Below are 24,036 nucleotides of genomic sequence, written 5' to 3'. Positions count from 1 at the left end.
CCTACACTGACAGAACATGTCAAAATTATATTGCACTTCCCTAATGACCTGACATGCAAACATGGAGAGAAACTTTAAAGGATCAGGAGTAACTCAACATGAATTCCACACCATCAAAAGCTAGTAGGAATGTTGGGAGTAATTCTTTTTTTTTTTTTGTAAATGGTACTTTATTTTTTACAATTACATGTAAAGATAGTTTTCAACATTCATTTTCTGTAAGATTTTGTGTTCCAAATTTTTCTCCCTCACTCCCACTGTCCCCAAGACAGAGAGCAATCTGGTATAGTGCAATCATGTAAAACCTATTTTTTTATTAGTCATGTCATGAAAGAAGAAACAGAGCAAAAGGGAAAAACCACAAAAAAAGTGAAAAGAGTTTGTTCTGATCTGCATTCAGACTCTATCAGCTCTTTCTCTAGATGTGGATGGCATTTTCCATCACTGGGTATTTTGTTATTGTCTTGGATCTTTGTATTGCTGAGAAGAGCCAAGTCAATCATAGTTGATCACCTTACAATGTCACTCAGCATCAGTTTATGTAAGTCTTTCCAGGTTCTTCTCAAGTCCACCTGCTCATCATTTCTTATTGCACAATAGTATTTCACTACATTCATATACTACAGCTTGTTCAGTCACTCCCCAATTGATGGGCATCTCCTCAATTTCTAATTCTTTGCCACCACAAAAAGAGCTGCTATAAATATTTTTGAATATATAGGTCCTTTTCCCTTTTTTGTGATCTTCCCTGGGCTATAGACCTAGTAGTGGTATTGCTGGATCAAAGGGTATGCACAGTTTGATTGCCCTTTGGGCATAGTTCCAAATTGCTCTCCAGAATGGTTGGATCAGTTTACAGCTCCACCAATAATGCATCAGTGTCCCAATTTTCCCACACCTCCAACATTTATCATTTTCCTTTTCTGTCATAGTAGCCAATCCGATGGTGGTACCTCAGAGTTGTTTTAATTTGCATCCCTCCAATCAGTAAGTGATTTAGAGCAAGTAATTCTGTCTTAAGCCACAATAACACCAAAATCATTGTTATTAAAATCACTGTATAAATTAAAAAAAAAAAGTGCCCTTAGCCGTACTAGATCAATGAAATGTGGCTCTACTATTCTCATGGAGAGAAAGATAAGCCACAAAAACTGTATTTAGGTGTCAAGTCCACGGTGAACCCCTTAGCCTAGTATCTGAGAGATGATTAAATTCAAAATTGGAGAGAAAGAGACAGACCCTTCATAAAGAGTTAAGCCAAGTTAGCCTGGCATAGAAGAGTATTATAACCCTACTCATTTTCATATCATTTGGTAAAATCATGTTTCATGTAAGGGTTGGCCTAGATAACCCATTCAACACTGAGGCTCTAGAATTCTAGAATTCTGCAAGCCCAATTTTTAATCACCACTTGCAAGTGAGTAATTTATTTCCTTCAGTACATTAATATCAATGACAATAATCTGCCCTACTGATTATTAGCATCAACATAGACAAGAATTAACCCTTTTAATTAGGATAATTTTTAAATGATGAAATATAGAATTACATATACTAGAAAATTGCTTAACATTTTAAATCATAATAACAATTTAATCAGAAAGTAAGATATAGTGATACTTTGATGGAAATAAACTTTATAGAAAAAATAAAGACTGGAGAATTTATAAATAAATGATTAATGCTAGATTGTTTTTTTGTCTTCATATCCCAATAGCCACTATAGTACCTGGCAGGTAATAGACACTAATGCATAATCTATACATGATTATTGAACTGAATGTTAAATTATACAATAAGAGCTACAAAACTTCACCACCTTTAACCTAGTGGTTCCATTATTAGGGTTGTACCCTAACCATATCAAACAGTTATTTGTTTTTTTAAAATGTTCAGAATACTATTACTCATAAAAGACAAAAACCAGAAACAGCTAATGTCCAATAACTGACCAAATTTTAGTATATTAAAAAATGGAGTATTATTGTATCATAAGAAATTCAGAAGAGTACCAAGAAGCAAACAGCATGTTTTTGCTACTTTCTGCTAAAGTCAACAGATATTTTAGAATAAATATAAAATAACTAAAGTTTATCATTTCATATAGAATATTTCTGTACATTTGGTTTACCCTTTTGGTCCCCAATTCAGACTCTCTTTCATTAAGAAGTACTCTACTTCAGCTACCATATTTAGAATAATTTTTTTAATGCTAAAAGAAAAAAAGTGTGTCATTGCCTAGTGGACATTTTAAGATCAGGAATATAAATACTTAAGTGAACAAGGAATTTAAACTTTTGACGGTTTTTTTTAAAGGAATCAACTAAATCAAAATGCAATTTCAGTTGTTCCTTTGTATAATGGGGTTAAGCACAGGATTATTAAGAGACCATCTAACACTTTAAAAACTGAAATCCTTATGTCCCTGTGGGACTTAGCAGATGCTCTTTCAAAAGTAGCCAGTGTGGAAAAATACTTCACACTATAACCCATCTAGTAATAATAATCCTCTCAAACTTATCTAGGAAGGTTGAGCAGCAGATATGTGTGTGGTGACAAGCACATATTTACAACTTTTTATTTTAATAGATCCAGACAGAGCCTGTGCTCCACTGGTATTTTCTTTCTCAATAACCCAGGAGCACCTTCATACTGTAATGAGGCATCAGAGTAGGATGCTAGTGGAGATGATAGTCCCTAGAAATAGAAAAATTTGTACACACTAATCTAACCAAGTTACTGATAGAGCAAGATAGCCAATGAAGACTCTCTATATGCCATCCAGCACCCTTACCACTTCCTAACAACAGTTTGGCAAAACCAACTTAAAGAAGATGTTTGCTGTCTATCCAACAGTCAGAACCCTTAGTCCCCTCAACTTTCTATAGAGAGGAAGGAAGTGGACTTCATTATCTGTTTTCCTGTACTAAGATTGGTCATTCCAATGAATCTGAGTTCAGCTACCTTTCAGCACACTTTTCATTAACATTATTGGAATCATTTAGTTCTGCTTATTTCATTCTGTACCAGTTTATGTAAGTATTTCCACGTATCTAAGAATTCTTCATATCGTATTTCTTCAAGTACAAGAGTATGCCCTTACATTACTATACCACAACTTACTCAAAATTCTCTACTGATGGACACCCACTCAATTTCCAACTTTCTGCTACCACAAAAATTGCAGGTATTAGTATTTTGGGATATGTGGGATCCTCTGTGTAACATCCTTAGAACAGACGCCCAGTACTGAGACTACCCAATTAAAGGGTAGATATCCTATCATCAATTTTAGAATATAGTCTAACATATGTCCCAATGGACAAAGACTTTTTAAATATTTCTGAGGATGATGATTTTATAAAAGTGTCTGAAGATAAAATAAAAATGAATGCTTGAAGTCAACTCAACAATACATAGTATGGTTCAACATCTTCCTAAAGATCAAAGAAAAGTGAAAGCAGTTTTAAAACCTGGAAATCTACTGATATTACAACTCACAGTAAAACCTAATGGCACAGCATAACAACTTCCAGAGAGTTCATTAAAAAGAAGAGTTTTTTCAAGAAATGTTAATAACTAAGATATTAAAGTATCCAAAAAACCATACTAATAACTCACATTTCTGTAACATTTGAAAGTTTATGAAATACTTTCCTCACAACACTCACGTAAATTAGGTGGGCAAAAGCATTACTTTCATTTTATAGACAAGTTACCTAAGGCACAGAGAAATTCAACATCTTTAAAGTTACACAGCTAGTAGGTGTTATAATTGGAATTTTTGAACCTACTTAAGTCTCCTGATTCAAGTCCAGTACTCCTTCTACTACATTATGCTATTTATTCCAGGTAAATATTTAAGATCAAATGTAGACCTTATGGAAGAAGATTCTTAAGTCAATTTCTTCCTCATTCATTACATCTTCATCATTTAAAGCCTATCAAATATTCTTTATCTGTTTGTAATCTAAATGTGTTTCTTACATAAAGCTCATCTCAACCCCAATGTCCTCCAAAATGACCATCCCTAATTTCAACAACATTCTCCCTCAAACGTCACAAAGCACTTTATCATCTAGGTATGTGTCTTATCCAGGGGTGTGCTGGAATCAGTCCAAATAGCTTTTTAGTGTGACCATTTAGTTTGGAAATCCACAAACCTTCCAAATGAGAGTTTGATTTATTGTTCTGTTGACTGTCTAAACATAAGAAGTGATGGAGAAAATGTTAATAATGCAAATTAAATTTAGAAGTATGTCGTGCATAGATCTTTTTCAGAGTCAGTTGTTAATCATGTGATAGTACACCACTGGTCTTCACCCTCACCCCTCTTCCAGACTCTATCTTAGCAAAACTTTGTACCTCCTCCTAATCCTCTGCCACTTTATAATGCTGGTAAGTATACAATAGCCATTTAAGAAAATAAAGTGAAAAGCTTTATTTGAAGAAGAACTATATTTGTTGCTGCAACATTGTTGGAGGCAAAACCTTTATGGAACAAAACCTCTGGCTCTTCGCTTCTCTACAATCTGCTGCATATGTAAAAGAAAAAAAAACAAAACAAAACCCAGTCTTTTGGAAAGAGTTAACATGAAATCAAGAAATAAACATATAAAAGGGAAAACTGGGCAAACAAGGTTTTTAAAAGCCCATGAAAATGATGAAAAAAAACTAAGTAGTAGTACTCTGATAGTCAAATTAGTGTGGCAATAAAAGTGTAACTCTTGTTTAAAATAATTTTGTAACACCACAATTCAGTTTAAAGTAAGAGTCTTTTTGAAGATTTTTGGAGTCCTTTCAACACAAAATAAGTGTGTGTGTGTGTGTGTGTGTGCTGAAACTGCTAACCCAAAAGGTAAAATCTTTTGATTTCCAAGGAACCGCATTTTGGCATCCTTTCTATAGTGGTGACAATCTGACCTTTGTTGAGCAGCTTCTGTTTACAGAAGAACAGCTTCACTGCCATTTGGTGAGTGGGACAGTGACAACTTTAGCACTTTTCATTGTCTTAATCTTCAGATATTGTTGCTTAGCTGGCATTCTTTTGACACTTGAAGAGAACAGAGTTGAATTAATGACTAACCAGAATGCCCTGGGATTTGAAAACATTTTCTCCCTCCCCACTCCCACCCCACCCACCCCCACTGCTCCCATTTATATTCTCTTTCTTGATGTTGGAGACTAGGTGGCTAATTTTTTGAAACAGTATTATCAATAGGCTTGGTTAGCTGTTTCTCCTACCTAAAATGTGCTCTCCTTCTCCTATTCATCTACCAAAATACTACACCATCCTCCACGGCCCAAAGCAAATGTTACCTCCTGTGAAGTTTTCTCCAACTGTCTCAGCTATAAATTATTTTTCTCTCTTCAAACTTCTTATAGCACTTAATTGTTGAAGTGTACTTATTATCACTTAACAATCACTACAAAGCATTACTTGATGTTTTTATCTCATGCTTAGCTCAACACCTAGAATTGTAAACTGCTTGAAGTCAAGAAATTTGTTATCATAGTTTGTGTCTTTGATTAGAAGCTACCATCTAGCATAGCTATGGGTATACAGCAGTAGTAATCAATAAAATATCTCACAGAATCACAGGTTCTCACGGATAGAAAGGATTTCAGAGGCCATCTAAAATAACCCAAAAAAAACCCACCTTTTTTGCCCCCAAATCAGACCAGGGCTTTTATTTACTCGAAATGGTCTTTCTGGTTTAACACTTCTAGTGAAGGAGAACCCATCCCAAGATAGCTCTCTAAGAAGTTTTTCCTTGCTTCAAGCTGAAATCTTCTTCCCTGAAAATTCCACCCACTCCTAATCTTACCCTCTCTGGCCAAGAACAAATCTAATTTCTCTTCTATATAACAATTCTTCAAATACTGTAAGATAGTTAAGTTCCCCCTAAATCTTTGCTTCTCTCCAGGCTGAAATCTCCCCAGTTCCTTCAATCTTCTATATGGCACGATCTTGGACCTCATCATCTTGGCTGCCCTTCTCTGGACGCTCTCCAGCTCATCAACATCCCTCCTAAGATATGGTAAACAGAACTGAATACGTCACAGATACAATCTGACTAGTGCAAAGCACAAAGACAACTACAACCTCCCCTGTTCTGAACACTATTCCCCTCATAACAAAGTATAAGACAGCATTAGCACATGGAGCTGCTATAGCATAGTGCTGACTTGTATAGAACAGCTTGAACTGCACCCAAGGGTTCTAGAGATTTTTCAGGGCAACTGCTATCTAGGAACCACCGTCCCAAATGTTATACTTGTCAAGTCGATTTTTTAAAATATTTTCTTTGCCATTAGTTGACTACAGAGTATATCGAGCACTGAGGAGACAAAGTACAGACAAGTTTAGCTGTAACAGAAAGGGTACGGAGGTCATGCTATGAGGGAGGGAAAGAAGGGTCGTGTCAGATTGCAGAGGTCCCTGTGTAACAGGATAACAAAGTATCACAACTCTATTTAGGAAGTAGTGGGAAGTCATTAAAGACTTTTGAACAAATGACTAACATGATCAGATCTACGTGAAAAAAGATTCTTCTGACAGCAGTATGAAAGATACACTGAAGAGGAGATCTAGTGCACTCAGGAAGACTGGTTGTCAAAACAAATGTCCACTATGATCACTACATTTCTAAAACTTGAACCAGATGAATAAAATAAATTATAAGCTCTCATTAAATATTCAACCAAAAGGCACTTCACCTACAGAAAACATCCTCAAATGTTAGATGCAAATCCTAGATTGTAATACCCCTAATAGACTGGCAAGCTCCCTGAAAGCAGAATCATATTTTGCATATCTTTATAACTTACTTGGCACCTGGCAATGGGAATCTGCAATTAATCAACAAATAAGCATGTATTAAGCATCTGTGTTTAAGCACTATGCTTGGAGGTAGGGATGCAAATACAAAATATGAAACAATTCTTACTCTCAAAAAGTTTACATTCCATCAAAAGAGAAAACATGTATACATACAAGTATACAGAGAATACAGAGAACATACCTCATTTTGAAAACTACATACCCCTAAAAGACACTTAAGACACACCCACAACAAAACCATACAAATAATGAAATTACTAGGAAGGCAATAATCATTTATATAGCATCTACTTATTTGCCTGGGACTGTGCTAAGCACTTTACAAATATCTTATTTGATCAAAAAAACTCTATAGGTGACTATTGAATCAAATTTAATTCCTCATACTGTATATTGCATCAATACAAAATAAAAGCAAGGTAGTCTGGGGTACTAGGTAACCATGCAGAATACAGTGTTTGAGTTGCTTCTTGAAGAAGAGAGATTCAATAAGGTAGAAAACAGAGTATTATCATGAGAAATAGACCAGGGGAATAATGAGTTAAAAAAAATTAGGACAAGGTCAGGTTGTAAAAGTCTTTAATACCAGAAGGACCAGAACTTAGGAATGCCTCTACGGATCAAGAGGCAATCAATTGATAAATGACTTTTTTTTTCAAAAAGACAAAGTAAACAGAAATAATGGGATGAAAATGGTTGTACATCAGTCCTACTAATGTTTAAAGTAAAACAGAGAATTTTGTATTTAAATCAAGAGTCAATAGGGAGCCTGTAGAATTTACTGAGTAACATGGTCAGATATTCACTTAAGGAAGATCAATTTGGTCAGCTATGTGGAGGATAGACTGGAATGAAGAGAGGATTGAGGCAAGAAGCCTATATGGAGGTCACTGAAAGAGTTGAGGTAAGAAATAAGAGGTCTTGAACTAGGCAGTGGTTGTGTGAGGACTGAGAAGGCACTGGATGTGAATGTTGTGGAGATAGAAACCAAAAGATTTGGCAACTGACTAAAACTTGTGGGAGGAGGGGAAAGTGAGTAGAGATTATGAACATGGGAGACTGGAAGAATGGTGGAGCCTTTGACAGAAATTGGAAAGTTTAGGGAAAGGGAGGGGTTTGGGAAGACATCTGAGTTTGTTTTGAATACTCTGAGTCTGAGATGCCTCCAGGACAACCAACTCGAAACATCCAATAGGCAATTTGTGATGCTGAACTTAAGCTCAGCTGAGAGAGTGGGGCTGGATACTTAGACATCTGAGTCACCTGCATAGAGATGATAACTGAACACATGGAAATAGATTAGATCATCAAAAGAGACTGGGTATATAAAAAGAAGAGGGCCCAGAAAAAGAGCCTTCGGGAACACTCACAGTAAGAGGACATGATATTGGTGATAAGTTATCAAAAGAGATGAAGGTATGGTCAAATAAGTAGGAGAACCAGAAGACAAAAACGTGGGGGGGTAGGGGGAGAGAGGGAGAGGGAGAGGTAGGAGGGAGTCCTGGTAGAGAGGGTCATTAACAATGTTCAATGCAGCAGAAAGATCTGGAATAGTAACAACTAAAAAAAGACTATCCGATTTGGCAAAGTTAAGCGATGTTTGGTAACTCTGGAAGAAGGAATTTCAACTGACAGAAGCCAGAATGGAAAAAACGTTAAGGGGAAAAAAAAGGAGGTGCAGGCAAGTAAGTGACAACTTTTTCTATAAGTCTGGCTGTGAAAGAGAAGAGATAGAGGAAGATAGCTAAAGAGAGTGGGAGGGAATAGTAAAGTTATGTTGTTGTTTTTAAAGTATGGGGGAAATTTGGTCCTACATAAAAACCTTAGGAAAGGTACCAATTAATAGGGAGAGATTGAAGATTAGAGAGGGAAGGGAAATGACTGAAGGGTATAATCTGCTAAAGAAGACTGAAAGGGATGAGAATCAATTAATATGAAGGAACTGGCTTTAGCCAAAAAAAAAGGGGGGGGCGTCATTTCATTATTAAGAAACTGGTAGAAAAGAGGATATGGGATGATGTCAAAAGGTTTCTAAAACGAAAAGAGAAGAAGAGGGAGCTCATGGCAAATTCCTCGATTTTCAGTACAGAGTCAAGATTCTCATCTGAGAGAGCAGAGAAAGGGGGAAGGGATGATAAATTTAATGAGAAAAGAGCTTTGGAATAGCTTCTGTGGGTAGTGAAATAAACTAAGGAAAAATACAATAATTGCCTTTCAGCTTTGAGGGCTCAGTTAAGATCAGATGACAAATTTGAGCATACCCAATCAGCATGCCTTTGTGACTTCCCCCAGTTCCAATCAGCAGCATGTGAGAAGGAGCTAAGAAGGCTCATGATGGGAATAATACAAGATTGGGGTTTAGCATGACATGGCAGCAATAGGACAAAAGGATGAAAAATCTGAGGATGGAAGAGTAGAGTTGAATTTGCCAATTCTAGAGCTCACTGATTTAGGGGAGGGAAGAAAGTGAAGTGGAAACATAGGTAATTGTCTAAGAAGGCAATAAAGTGTGGAGGTATTGACGACTGCAATGAAGATAAAAGAGTAGGTGTATGAGGCATAGGACCTCACCAAGGTTATACATACATTCAAATAAAATCAAAATACTGTAGAAGAAAAAAAAACTGTTTTATAACTTCCATCTTTAAATAAACTTTTTTGTTGTTTTTTGGCAGGGCAATTGGGGTTAAGTGACTTGCCCAAGGTCACAGAGCTAGTACATGTGTCAAGTGTCTCAGATCCTCCTGACTCCAGGGCCGGTGCTCTACTCACTGCACCACCTAGCTGCCCCTAAAAATAAACTTTTATAAAAAAGACATTTTAGCTCTTTAGATTTATCCCTCCTCAGACCCTAATCAATTTAACAGCCACTACTTTAGTCTCATCAATTCAACAGCACGTACTTTGTGATCAGATTTGTCCTAGGTATTTCACAGATTCCAAAATAATGAGATACAGTCCTTGCCTTTACAATGTAGTAGGGAGAAAAGTCTAACACAAATAAGACAATTAACAAACAATACAGTGTATATAAAGTGCAAGAGTGTATGTACAGGTTACAGAACTCCAAGAGGATATAAATTGATATTTTGGAAGGCCTTACTCAATGAAACTCTGAACTGGACCTTGACAGGTAAGTGGAGTTTAGAGAAAAGAACATCCATGTTGGGGTAGAGGGAAGGGAGGAAGTAGCATGAGCAAAGGGCAATAAAGAATGAACAAATGAGCATATAATATATACTAAGGAATAAACTGTCAAGGCCTCCCTACACCCTTTCCCCCCTGGATCAGCAGTTCCTTAAGCTGTCTTTCACCATCCAGCCTGGGTTTGAAGCCTGGCTCCATCACTTGCAACCTTTCTCACCTTGAGCAAGTAAGCTTCCTGAACTTCAGTTTCTTCATATGGAAAGACAAAGGTATTAGACTAAATGATCCCTAACCACAGACCCCAGTAATCATCTAGGTCTGATTCATACTCCCAAAGGAATCCCCACCATCACATATTAGACAAATGGCCATCTGGCATCTGCCTAAAATTCTTCAATAAGGGAGAACCTGCCACCTCTCAAGGCAGCTCATACCATTTACAGATGTTAGAAAATTGTTCCTGACATCAAACTTAAATCTGCCCCTTTGCAACTCCCACCCACTGATCCAAGGATCATAAATCTATAGCTAAAAGTGATTGCAGAGATCAACTAATTCAATCTCTTCATTTTGGAAATGAGGACAAAACTGAGTCCCGAGGAGGTTATGACTTGAGCAAGATCACACAGTTAATTAAGCATCAAAGGTGGAATTACCTCTACTTTTGTTTACAACCATATGGGTACAGTGTTAATTATTGGATTGATGTCAATGAGGAGAGGGAGATCCTTAGTGGTGTGCCAAAGAGCTTGGTCTTTGGGTCTTTTCTAATCAAGGATTTTTAACAACTTGGTTAGATTAATTAGCAAATGTACAAGTGTCACAAATCCACTTAACTATACTAATACTCAGACCCAATTTCACCTTATCTATATATAAGTACATCAAAAGTTTTGCTGAAATATGTATATTGATGAAACATAGATATGATATTTCTAAAGCACTCCCCTCATCTCTGCTCACTACCAAAAAGGGAAATGAGATTAATTTGGCACATTCCGTTCTTTTTTCTAATAATTGATTTGTTTATAGTTTTCAACATTCATAGGATTTTGAGTTTTAAATTTTCTCCCCCTTCCCCTCCTCCCCTCCCCAAAGAGGCATGCAATCTGATATAGGCTCTACATATACATTCATATTAAACATACTTTCACATTAGTCATGATGTAATGGAGAATTAGAACTAATGGGAAGAGCCACAAGAAAGAACAAAACAAAACAGAAGAAAAGGAGAGCAAGTAGTATGCTTCCATTGCATTCAGTCTCCAAAGTTTTTTCTCTGGATGTGGATAGCATTTTCTATCAGGAGTATTTTGGAGTTGTCTTAGATCCTTGCATTGCTGAGAAGAGCTGAATCTATCAGTCAGTCAATGCACAATGTGGCTGTTACTGTGTAACAATGTTCTCCTGGTTCTGCTCATTTCATTACGCATCAGTTCACAGAAGTCTTTCCAGGTTTTTCTGAAGTCCACCTGCTCATCATTTCTTATTGCACATTAGTTTTCCATTACGTTCGTATACCACAACTTGTTCGGCCATTTCCCAATTGATGGACATCCACTCAATATCCAATTCTTGGCCATCACAAAAAGAGCTGCTATAAATATTTTTGTACATGTGGGTCCTTTTCCCATTTTTATGATCTCTTTGGGATACACACCCAGAGGTGGTACTGCTGCATCAAAGGGTATGCACAGCTTTATAACCCTTCGGGCATAGTTCCAAATTGCTCTCCAGAACGGTTGGATAGTGTTCCAATTTTCCCACATCTTCTCCAACATTTATTTTCTTGTTTTGTTGTGTTAGCCAATCTGATAAGTATGATGTGGTACCTCAGAGTTGTTTTGATTTGCATTTCTCTAATCAACAGTGATTTAGAGAATTTTTTCATGACTCTAAATAGCTTTAATTTCTTCTTCTGAAAACTGCTCGTTCATATCCTTTGACCATTTATCAATTGGGGAATGACTTGTATTCTTATAAATTCGACTCAGTTCTCTATATATTTTAGAAATGAAGCCTTTATCAGAGACATTGACTGTAAAAATTGTTTCCCAGCTTTCTGCTTCCCTTCTAATCCTGGTTGCATTGACTTTGTGCAAAAACTTTAATGTAAACAAAATCATCCATCTTGTATTTCATAATGTTCTCTATCTCTTGTTTGGTCATAAATTCTTCCCTTCTTCATAGATCTGATGTGTAAACTATTCCTTCAATCTTTACATCTAAATCATGTACCCATTTTGACTTTATCTTGGTATAGGGTTTAAGATGCTGGTCTATGCCTAGTTTCTATCATACTATTTTCCAGTTTTCCCAGCAATTTTTGTTAAATAGAAAGTTCTTATCCCAGAAGCTGGAGTTTTCGGATATATTGAATAGTAGATTACTATATTCATTGACTGTTGTGTCTTGCATACCTAACCTATTCCAGCCACACTTTGTTTTTAGGAAACCAAGGCTGGCTACTAAAGATTACCTCTTTTTTCTAAGTGCTCACAAACCATTCATTTAATAATTTATTCAAGAGTTTTTCAGAGATCCAAAATTCCCTCCTCCTCCTTCTGAAAATTACAATATTTTCAAGTTTTTAGCCTTCTGGCAAAAGTTTTTCATTGTCCACGATTCCTTAAAGTTTACCAATAATAGCTCTGCAATCGCATCTGCAAATTGTTCCATTACTTTGGATGTAATTCATTTGACTATGAGTTCATTTCTAGCTATTCCCTCACCATCGTCAAAAACAGTTAAGGTATTAAAAAAAGTTTCCATTCTTATAAGAGGCAGGTTTCAGTTATCGGGAAAATTTACTGATGTAGAACACTTCACTCCCCAAAGATGTTGGATAAATGAAGTGTTACTGTATTTCTCTTACATGCTAATATAGCCATCTGTGAGACATATGACTCTTACAAGCCTAGGAACAATCATTGAGCTAACATTTCATTGGCTCAAAAATTATTCCACAACCAAAGATTATTGAGCACTTTGGGATCTTCCTGGGGAAAAGTCAAAATTAACTAGAGGTTGGAGAAGGACAAAGGGAATAGCAAGTCAGAGGCAAAGCAGACTCAAATTGAAAAAACACACACTCTCTCTCTCTCTCTCTCTCTCTCTCTCTCTCTCTCTCTCTCTCTCTCTCTCTCTCCCCCTCCCCCCCCCTCCTTCCTTCCAACACCAAAGAACATGAAATCTCCATAAGCAAAGACAACTATTGAAGAAAACAGTGTCAGGCAACAACTCTGGGAGGGAAAGGATACTCAGACACAACAAACATCACAAACATATATCCACCCACCAAAACCACATAAAGAATACAATTACTACACAAACTCATTACCACCATGTCACTCTCAGGCTCAAGAGTCTTCAGTGCCTAACTATGAATCTAATTAAATTGCTCATTCTAGCCTTCAAAGACATGGCCCTCATCACCAGCCTCATTTATTTATTCTTTACCACTGCTTGGGTGAATACATCAACTCAGACAGACAAGCTTACCTGCAAGTTACCATTCACTACTCCTGACTTGCCAGTTCTTTTTGTCATCCAATAAGGTGTACGCAACCCTTTATAACGCCTTCCTCTCCATCATTTCAGAGACCTTCCCAGGATAAATACTTTTTACATCATCAGTGAGCAGAAATGGTTAAATTAACCCCAAGTTACGTATGAAACAAGTTAAAAAAAGGTGACCTATCCCCTACTCATAAGCATATTCCGTTAAGTTGGAGAGTCTGCAACCTGAAGATAATACATGGTTCCAGGAAAGAAGGTTGAAAGATATTAGGAGAAAATCAGGGGCTGTATCAAAAAGAGAGGCAGATAATGTGAATGGTCTGGAGAAAGTGATATGACTGAATAAAGTTGAACACTCAGAAGATAAAGGAAGGTTACTTTCAGGAAGTATAAAAGCAAGAGTCAAAGAGGAAAACAATAAAGACATGGAATCTAGGTAAGGTTGTTTGTTCTCAGGCGAAAACAAAAACTTTCTGGTCTGCCAGGACAAAACAAAAAAGGAAGTATAATATAGCACAGAAGTTTTTCAAACTCCAGCAACCAAAACCTCCCTCAAGTGTTGCCTAATCAGGTTAAAATGTAATTAGGAAATGTTTAACAAAATAAAGAGATAATGCAAGATAGATAATGTTAATTTGTAGTTTCTTATGTCAATATGAAGCCAAGGGTTTAGTTTCAGAGTTTGACACCACTGGTGTAAGAGATAGTCAAGCCTTGAAGCCAGGAAAATTCTTTAAGACTCAAAGTTGCAGAGGAGGTGCTAACCTGCACCAGTATGGGTTTCCTCAACCAAGATTCTCTATGCCAGTAAAATCACAGGTCCAGTTCTTATCCTATGTCCTATGTCAAAACAAAGAGGGTCTTTTTTCACATTATTTCCTTATCCCATTTTTATGACATGCCTATGTGGTACAAAATAAATCACAAATAACAGAGTATTAACCATCACAAGAACAGGCTGTCAACAAGACCATATTGTTACTACTATATTACGGGTTGCAAAGAGTTGGAAGAACTACAAGAACAAGTTCCTAAAAACAAGTGTGGTATGATAGAAATAATACTGAATTTGAAGTCAGAGACCCTGAGTTTGAATCCTCCATTGGCTACTTAGAATTTCTGTAAACTTGAGCAAGACCTCTTTGGGCCTCAGTTTTCTCATCTGCAAAATAAGGTGGCTGGACCAGATCATTTCCAGGGTACCCATCTCTTAATCCTATAACCTCAAAACAAGGTCACTTGGTTCTAATCTTTAAGATGATTCCTGGAAAATAAATGTCATTCATGTACAAATTCAATATGTGTTATTTTATCTCTGTCTTTTGGTCAGTGTTGTTTCACATTTCTACAACAGCCTGGGTCATTTATAACTCTTTTTGTACAGGATCACTAGATAAGGACTTAAATGTTCAAAAGAAAATCAAATGCAAACTGTTACTCCATGAAACAGCTTTTCCTGTTACCCGAGTAGCCATTAACAAAAAAATTAAATTTTTTAAAAGTTAACAATATAAAACAGATTTAAAAGAATATCACTGATATATGGATAATATATGGGCTTCATTTCAAAGTATATAATCTGAATGCTGATAAATTAATGTAATTTATAAAGATATGCCTCAGAATGAATCAGGTCACAAACTCAGCAATCAAGTGAAACAGTAAGAAACAACTACTTTAATTCTTAAAAATAAGAATTATTATTTGTACCTGAGCTAATTAACCTATTTCATACTAAAGGGTTTTGGGGTTTGTTTGTTTTTTTATGATAGGTTCTATTCTTCTCCTCACACTTCCCACCTCCACCCCATGTTTCTACTATTATCATTTCTGTTATGGGGGGGGGACACTGATTTAACTTGAATGAGAAAGGGCTTAAAACAACACTCAACATTTTTGGAATAAAGATCTAACCTCAAAAAAAAAAAAAAAGTAATATGACTTCATAGAGTTGAAAGAGTCCTTAGAAATCATGGAAGACAGATCCCTTCCACTGTGCTCTCTAGAATGCTTGTTCCATAGGTAACAAACTTGCTTTCATCTTTAAAATCTTTTCCTTTCCCAGTCCTTCCATCGTTTGGCTCTCGGAGACCAAGCTCCCTCCTGACAACAGCATCTGGGGCCTCCCTTTCCTCCCTCATTTCCAGAGGTGGATGAGTTGGAATAGTCCTCTCTCCACATTGCCACTTCCAGGTTCTCCCTCTATACCATCACCGTTCAGTAACCTCTCCTTCAAGGTTCACTCCATCCACATTTAGCGTCCATTCAAAATACTGGTAGCTGTTGTCTGCTAACCTCCAGGACGCTACCCTTCTTTTCCTCAGTAAGTTCAATGTTTGGCTCATAGTCTTTCTCTCCTCTTTAACTTCTGCCCTGCCCCCCTCCCCAGGCTTCAACATACATATTGATACTTCTTCAAACACCCTAAACTCACTGTTCCTCAATTTACTCACTTCATGGACCTCCTTGCTGTTCCTCATACAAGACACTCCTCATCTCCTGACTCCACACATTTTCACTGTCTTTTTCTTATGCCTCCTCCCTATCTCCCTTATTATCTTCACCTCAAGATTTCAATGATTTCCTTCAAGTCCCAGCTAAACTCTCATCTTCTAACAGGAAGCTTTTCCTGATGACCTTTAATGCCGCTGCCTTCCCTCTAATTATTACCTCCAATTTAGCCAGTCTAGATCTTGTTTGTACATAGTTATTTGTTTTCAGGGTGTCTCCAACGTTAGACTGTGAACATCTTAAAAGCAGAGACTGTCATTTACCTTTCTTTGTATCCTCAACGCTTAGTACAAGCCCTGGTACATAGTAAGTAGATGCTTAATAAATGATTACCGATAAACTCTCATTTTCTAAGTGAGAACACTGACACCCAGAGAAGTGAAGTAGATTGCCTAAAATCATTAGCCAGTAACAGAGCCAGAACTGAAACTCATGTTTCCAAATTCTCAGACCACTCACTATTTCCACTATAAGCAATTCCTAAAACTTATTCCTTCATATACTGCAAAACCCTCAGAATTCTACTAGAAATTTTAATTTAAAAAAATAAACTTTGAAATTTGAAAATAAAAGCAGAACACCTGCTTTCCAAAATGTAGAAAAGACTGCTATCAACTACTTAAAAGTTGGTCAGAATGTCCAAAGGCAGCAATACTGTACAATAACTTACTCAGATATCAATAGCCACATACAGCTAGGAATGCAAGTCAATTCAGCAAGCATTTATGAATGCTCATCATGTAGTAGGCATTGTGCCACGGAAGGGTCTAATAGTTTAAATTCTACTAACATACTCATAATGCCGTACATACAGAAGGTGCTTAATAAATATCTATTGATAGAGTGATTATTCAGGGTCTTTTGATCCTTTAATTATTCTAGTCAAGTGAACAAGCCACTTATCAAGCATCTACTATGTAACGGGCAAAATATTTTGCTCAGCCCTGGGGATAAAAGAAAAGAAAAACAAAACCTGTCCCCAAGAAGCTCACCTTCTAATGGTTCAGATAACATGTAAATGATTCTCTCTGAGAGAGAGAGAGAGAGAGAGAGAGAGAGAGAGAGAGAGAGACTGTGTGAGAGAGAGAGAGAGAGTGTGTGTGTGTGTGTGTGTGTGTGTGTGTGTGTGTGTGTGTGTGTGTGTGTGTGTGTATAGAACCTGAGAAAAGAAGGAATTAGCTGAGGAGATTCAGATTCAGAAAAGCCATCCAGATTCAGCAGGCAGTATTTGAGCTACATTTTGAAGGAAGACAGGGAAACTAAGGTAGAATTGAGGAGGTAGAGCACACCTATAGGAGATAGGAGAGAGTGAATAAAATGCACAGATAAGAGAGCCACAATGTTGTGTTCAAAGTGACTGGTGCTGCTGGAACAAAAAATGTACAAAGAGTAAAGTATGAGAAATCTAGAAGGCAAGAAGGGGACTTGGTTAAACACCAAAGGAGGAGTTTACATTTAATCCTGGAGGGAACAGGGAGCCCCTGAAGTTCGGGGGGGGGGGGGGCGCGCCACAGCCGGTGTGGTTACATGAGAAGCAGAGGGTGGATTAGACTGGAAAGACTTGAAGCAAGAAAACCAGTTAGAAGGCAACAGTACGGACAAAAGGTGATGAGAGCTTGAACTACGGCTGTGGTTGTGTAAGTGAAAAGGAAGGGGATGTATATGACTACATCTGTGATGGTAAAAATGACAAGATTCAGCAATGTATTATATACTTAGAATGGAGAGAGTGAGGCATCGAAGTGGACAATGAGGTTCAGCGCTTTAGCGACTTAAGAGGGTGCTGGTGACCTCAACAGTTACAAGAAAGTTGGAGGGAAGGGAGAGTTTGAAGGTGTAGGTGGAAAGAGAAAAGATTTCTGTTTGGGGCATATTGAGTCTGAGAAGCCTGCAAGACATCCAATTCAGGATGTCCAAAAGGCAGTTGTTAAAATGGAACCGGAGCCACAGGAGACACTAAGGTTGAACATGTATAGATCTTGCAATCATTTGCAGAGAGATAATTGAGCTCAAAGGAGCCGAAAAGATCAGCAAACTGGATATTGTAGAGAGCAAAGAGGACGAAAAATAGAACTTTGTCTGACATGCAGGGTTGGGTACAAGATCAATAAAGAACCAGCAAAGGAGACTGAGAATAAGAGAAGAGAGCAATATAAGAAAAACCCAGTGAGGAAAGAGTATCTAGAAGAAGACCTGTATGAACTGATACAGACTGAAGAAAGAAGAACCTGGACTACAATGTATATGAAACAACATTGTAGGCTTAAACAATTTTAAATGGTTTAAGAACTCTGACCAAATGCAATGAAAATTCCAGAGGTCCGATGATGAACAATGTGACCTACTTCCTGACAGAGAAGTGATGAATTCAAGATGTAGAAGATTGAAATTTTTGGACATGAACAATGTAGGGGTTCGTTATGCTTGACTATGCTATTTGTTACAAGGGTTTTTTCTTTTTGTTTCCCCCCAGTGGAGGAGGGAAGTGGGAAGAAAAGAAAATACTTCTTAACTGAAAGATAAAATAATTGTCAAGAGTATCCTGGAAGAGAGAGTGATCAACGACGACGTCAAATGCTGCGGAGAGGTCAGGATTGAGAAAAGGCCAACAAATTTGGCAATCAAGAGCTCAATGGAGAGGGTAGTTTTAGTTGGGGGGGAGGGGTGTGAGGTGAAGCTTGAGGGCAATGGATAGAGTGGTAGGCCTGGAGTCAGAAAGATTAATCTTCCTCAGTTCAAATCTGGTCTCAGACACGTACTAGTTGTGTGATCCTGGGTAAGTCACTTAACCCCGTTGGCCTCCGTTTCCTCGTCTATAAAATGAGCTGGAGAAGGAAATGGCAAACCACTCCAGTAACTTTGCCAGGAAAATCCCAAATGGGGTGACTAAGAGTTGAACATGACTCAACAAGAAGAAAAGAAGTGGAAGAATCTTCTGGGGGGATAGCTTTCTCAAGGGATTAAGCCATAATCAGGAGGAGAGATACAGGATTATTAGATGGAATGGTTAAATCAAAGAGTTTTTTTTTTTAAATGGGAATATGGGTGAGTTTGTAGGCAGCCCAATTTCTGTTTTTCTGATTTATATTAGTGTTCATCAATATTTACAACAGAGCTGTTTAAAAAGTTGAAGAGAGAAAAGAAATTTAAATCTGTCAGTTCAACTATGTAATTAATTTCAACAACAGGTTTTATGGGAGAGAGAAATGCCTCATTCATCTGACACCATGAAATAAAGAAATATCCCTATATATACCCTAACAACCTAACCTAAATATCTTTTATGCAAATCTTTCCAAAATATATCAATAGGAGAAACAAACTTATTCACCAAATTCCAAAAAATGAGAACCTTGATACTTGAGTAAAGTTGGAGAAAAATAGAAACCCTAGTTCACTAAATTTATGGACTATCTTATCCCCAAAGAGGTGGTATAGGTAAAGCCAGGGATTCCTCATTTGTCTGCAGTATCTTGGAATGAGGTATTCCACATAAATTAAAGAAGATAGTTGTCTGCCTCTATTAGAAAACAAACTACTTGAGGTCAAGAACTTATCTTGATTTTCTATCTGTAGACCCCCGTGCTTAGGATAGTGCTCAGGATAGTGCTCAGCATATAGGAAGGATATAATAAATGCTTTCCCATTCATTATTCACTCCTAGAAATACAGACTTTTAGTTTAACATAACCTTCCAAGACTCTGTCCTTGCCCTTCTTTTTCCTATCTCTCTCTCCATTCCGTCCCTTGTCATCTCATTGACTCCTGTGGCTTTAACTATCATGTATATGCAGATGACTCGCCAAATCTATTATCTAGCCCTGCACTCAGGTGGCATCTCTAATTCAACGTCCAAAGTTGAATTCCTCATCTTCCTACAAAAAAAAAAAATCTATCCCAACTTATCTTCCCTTTTTGTTGATAGCACCACCACTGACCCAGCTATCCATGGCTCAAAATCTTGAGAGCTGACTTTTACTCTTCCTTCATCCTACACAACCAATCAGTAGACAAGATCTATTGATTCTAACTGTGCTATCCCTCCTTCCTTTGCCTCCTTTCTATTTTCCGTGATGCCACCCTAGGACTGGTTACCGAATTCCTGTCTCTTTATAAGCTATTACCCTGTAAAAACCTCCTAACTAGTCTAATTGCATTCAACTGTTTCATCAATCAAATCAACAAGTATTTATTAAGCACCAACTAGGTACCAAGGGCTGAGCTAGAAACTGGGGATAGGAAGACAAAAATTTTTTAAATCTCTCCTCTCAAGAAGTATATGTTCTACCAGGCTAAAATACATGTACACAAACAGTGAATATGGAATATATTTGTACCAGCTCTTTTAAGTATCACACAGAATAGCTTGTTATGGGAAAATAATTTTTCTACATTAAAAGACCCTATCACCAAGATTTCATTAACATGCTAACGATTTAAAATATTTCTTCTGTATATTTAGTGCAATTTCACAAAATCTCCGATTTGTTATAATTTTCAAACTATGTAACATTACCTTTACTTTCAAAGGAAAGCATCAAATGTTTATGACAGAAAATTATCTGTAGTCAGAAAAGTTTATTTCAGTACTCTAATTGCAATGGAAGTTTAACTCAAATTGGAGATTTGCTTTTTTTTCACTTAAGCCCTTTCCTAGAGTCCTCATCTCTTTGCCCTTAAAATTCAGTTAAGTGCAGTATTACAAATTTCTTTGTGAAAGCCACTAGCAATATAAGTTTAACAAACTGTTCAACAGTACTAAAAATATCAGACGTCTAAAAGTCAAATAACGTTTTTCAGACTACATCGATTTTTCTTACATTTTAATCCAACATAAGCAACAAATACAGCCTAAGTTTGACCAACTGTGCCAAAAAATTACTTTCAATTTTGCATAATTTTTACATACTTTAAAAGATATCTATATATCATGCATAGTCGAAGTTCGAAAATTATACAATCTTGTTTACCTGCAACCACAACTATAGGATAAAAATGTGCTGTAATGCAGAAATAGGATATCTGAATGCACAGAACATGGTACAATTAAATATTCTACCCATTTAAAATAAAAGGCAGATATCACTCATTAGCAGTAAGCAGTGCACCTGATTTAAATAATTCAGCATTGATTTCAACTACAAGATGATCTTTTGGGTCCCTTTCCACTCCAAAATTTTATTTTGTGAATTTTCTATGTTACAATAAGGTCATCAAACTACTTTAAAACTAAATATTAAATTACCTCTCCTCCTAAAGATTTGGGAGGTTTTTGGTTTTTTTTTTTTTTTACTGGGATTGTTTATACCAGGATTTCCTACCCCGGGAGCTACTGAAGTAAACAAAACCGATCTGTCACTTCGGCATCTCCAGAATTCTGGGCACAGATGCTCGAGCAAGATTACCGTACTTAACAGCTTTCCTTTCCCGAACCAGTGGAGGGCGCCAAAGACGCTTAGTCCGGTGATGTTTTTGTAAAGTGGGGGGGAGGGGGAAGGAAGGAGAGGATGGGGGGGTATTTAAATGTCCTGCTGTCAATCAAAGGACATTTCCTACAATCACAGCCACCATATCTGCCACCAACTCCACAGCTTGATTTTCTCAAGATATTCGACCCAACCCAGGCCAGGGAACCCACTTCCCCTGAGGGTCCCCCCGGGGTAGCGCCCGAACCCCCAAATAAGGACTTTGGTGGCCTATTCGCAACTAGTTTCTTTGTTTAAATGCCCGTGAATCCCTCCCACGCCGGAGTCCGGAGGCTGTGGCGCCGCCCTTTATTAGCCACACACTTTGATTACAAAACACACGAGTCGGCGGCCTGGCCGCCCCACGGCTCCCACAAACGTCAAAGCCAGAAACGCGGAGGCGACTCGCTTCTGGTAAAGACCGCCGCCGCCGCCGCCGCGACCCGGTCTCCGAGTCCCGACACAATCGGCCAAAGTTCATGCCAGTGAAACTCCCTGGGGGAGAGAGGCGACGGGCACCTGGGTCGGTCCCGGGGAAGTGTCTTTGTAAAGTTTCTTTCGGGGAGGGGGTGTAAAGGGCCGGGATTCCGGGCCGCCCCCTCCTCTTTTTTCCTCCCCCCGCCCCCCCATCTCCGAGGCCCAGCTGTCCCACTCCCCCGGGGGGGCGGGGAAGCATCCGAGCGGGTGCCGATTTCTGCCTCCCAACCGGCCGCCCCCTCGGGAGAGACCCGGAGCCCAAAACTTCCAATTAACGAGATGGAATTTTCTTCTGCTGCTTCTTCCCGTTCTTTTTTAAGTACCCGACAGACCGTGCCTCCTCATCTGTTGCTATGTTTACTTGAGCACGGCTTCCCCGGGCTGGGGCTTTCGATTGGAGGCGACAACGACGTCGCGCCCCCCGACGCAAGCACAGGATGAAATGCTTCCATGAAAACACAAGCATCATTTATTTTAGCTGGGGGAGCGGGGGGGGGAAGGGAAGCGAAGCTCGAGACGTAGAATCCGGGCAAACCCCGAGCCCGTCCCGAAAGCGGGGAGGTTCCCCCCCCCATCCACCCCCGTCGGGGAGGTGGGGGTGGGCGAGCGGCCGGCAAGGTCCCCCCCACCCCCACCCCGAGCCCCCCGGGCGCCTAGCCGCGGTCCCCGGCGCCAACTCCTCCCCTCCGCCAACTTCACTCTCCGGCCCCCTTTGTTCCTGTTTGTTGTGGTGACTCTTCACCCCGGTCGCCACCTCGTCGCCAGCCGGGACCCGGCGGGCGGAGGGAGACGCGGCTCCCGGCAGCCGGCCCTGGCCGCGGCGGTGGCCGCCGGCTCCCAGCCCCGACCGTGCGGTCCCGGGACCCGGGGGCCGGCTCCCCGCGGCCGGGGGTGAGGGGCAGCAGCGGCAGGAAAGGGGGGGGGGGTGTCGGTTTATTTACCTGCCATGGAACCAGTCCTTACAGATATCGCACTCGATCATGAAGCGGTTCACGTCGTACGGCTGCCGGCACACACAGTACACGGGCGGCGGAGGCGGCGCCGCCGAGGCCCGGCCCGGGGCCGCCACGGACACCGCGGCCGGGGCTGCTTCGGCGGCTGCTCCGGCGGCCACCGCCGCCGCCGCTCCGGCCATCTTTAAAAGACACTCTCGCTCGCTCGCTCCCTCGCCCGCTGACTAGAGCGAGCCCAGCCGCCAGCCAGCGCCGCCTCCCGCAGCCGCGGCGGCACAGCAGCAGCACCAGCAGCGGCGGCGGCGGCGGCGGCTCAGCAGCAGCACCAGCGGCGGCGACAGCAACTGCGCCGCGGCGCGCGGACGGGCGAGCGGCCGAGAGACAGAGAGAGCGGGCGGCCGGGCGCGCGCCTCCGCCGGCAGCCCCGCAGAATCCCCTTCCCCCGCGCGCCCTCCTTCCGGCGCTCCTCGCGAGGACGTGCGCAAAGACGCACGTTCTGGCGTCCGGCGCGCGCTCCAGTCTTCCTTGTCTGCCCCGGGCTGAGAAGCTCGGAAGGGCACGGGGGAGGAGGAGGGAGAGGGGGAGGGAGGAGGTGGAAGCGAGACGGGGGAGGGGCGGGGCGCCTCGCCACCGAGCCGGAGAGCCGCGCTGATTATTACGGTTTTCTTTTTTAAGAAATCAGAGACCACGGGAATTACGTAGGCAGGGGAAAGGGGGCAAATGTTGCTCCTTTCTTTGAAAAAAAAAAAAAAAGTGTTGCGCGTGGGCAACCCTGAGCGGTCGGGGTGGGAATGAAAGATACCCCAGGAATCTCCGGCTTATCCTTAAAACGCGTGAGGGGCATGGGGGTGGGGTGGAATCTCTCGTCAGTCGGCGACCCGCTAACAACATCCCGCATCTCAGCCGACTGAGCTCATCCAGCCGAGCCGGTGCGGAGGTGCCGCTCGATTCCGCGAAAACTTTTTCTGTGGTTCCCAGAGAGCTTACCGAGAAGAGGCCAGAAAAAGAACATTTCTGGGGGTAAAACCGAGGCGGGTGGGACCCAGAACGAATTTTTCATTGCACGCCCAAGGGCCGGGCGGGGAGCATTTAACAGGGATCTTGATGATTCGAAATCTGC

The 24,036-nt window shown here is 39.9% G+C and overlaps 1 protein-coding gene across 1 annotated transcript in view; it reads right to left on the bottom strand.

Moving 5' to 3' along the window:
- KDM7A (lysine demethylase 7A) overlaps positions 1 to 23,098 on the bottom strand; it is a 102,751-nt gene extending 79,653 nt beyond the window's left edge. The window contains exon 1 of the mRNA XM_036759200.1: positions 22,905 to 23,098. Within this exon, the coding sequence (XP_036615095.1) occupies positions 22,905 to 23,098 (194 nt within the window). The remainder of the gene's footprint in view (positions 1 to 22,904) is intronic.
- Between the last annotated feature and the right edge of the window lie 938 nt (positions 23,099 to 24,036).

The sequence above is a fragment of the Trichosurus vulpecula genome, chromosome 5, assembly GCF_011100635.1.
Source record: "Trichosurus vulpecula isolate mTriVul1 chromosome 5, mTriVul1.pri, whole genome shotgun sequence".
Classification (NCBI taxonomy): Eukaryota; Metazoa; Chordata; class Mammalia; order Diprotodontia; family Phalangeridae; genus Trichosurus; species Trichosurus vulpecula.
Note: the sequence above shows the minus strand (reverse complement) of the source record. Positions and strands in the feature narration are given on the sequence as shown.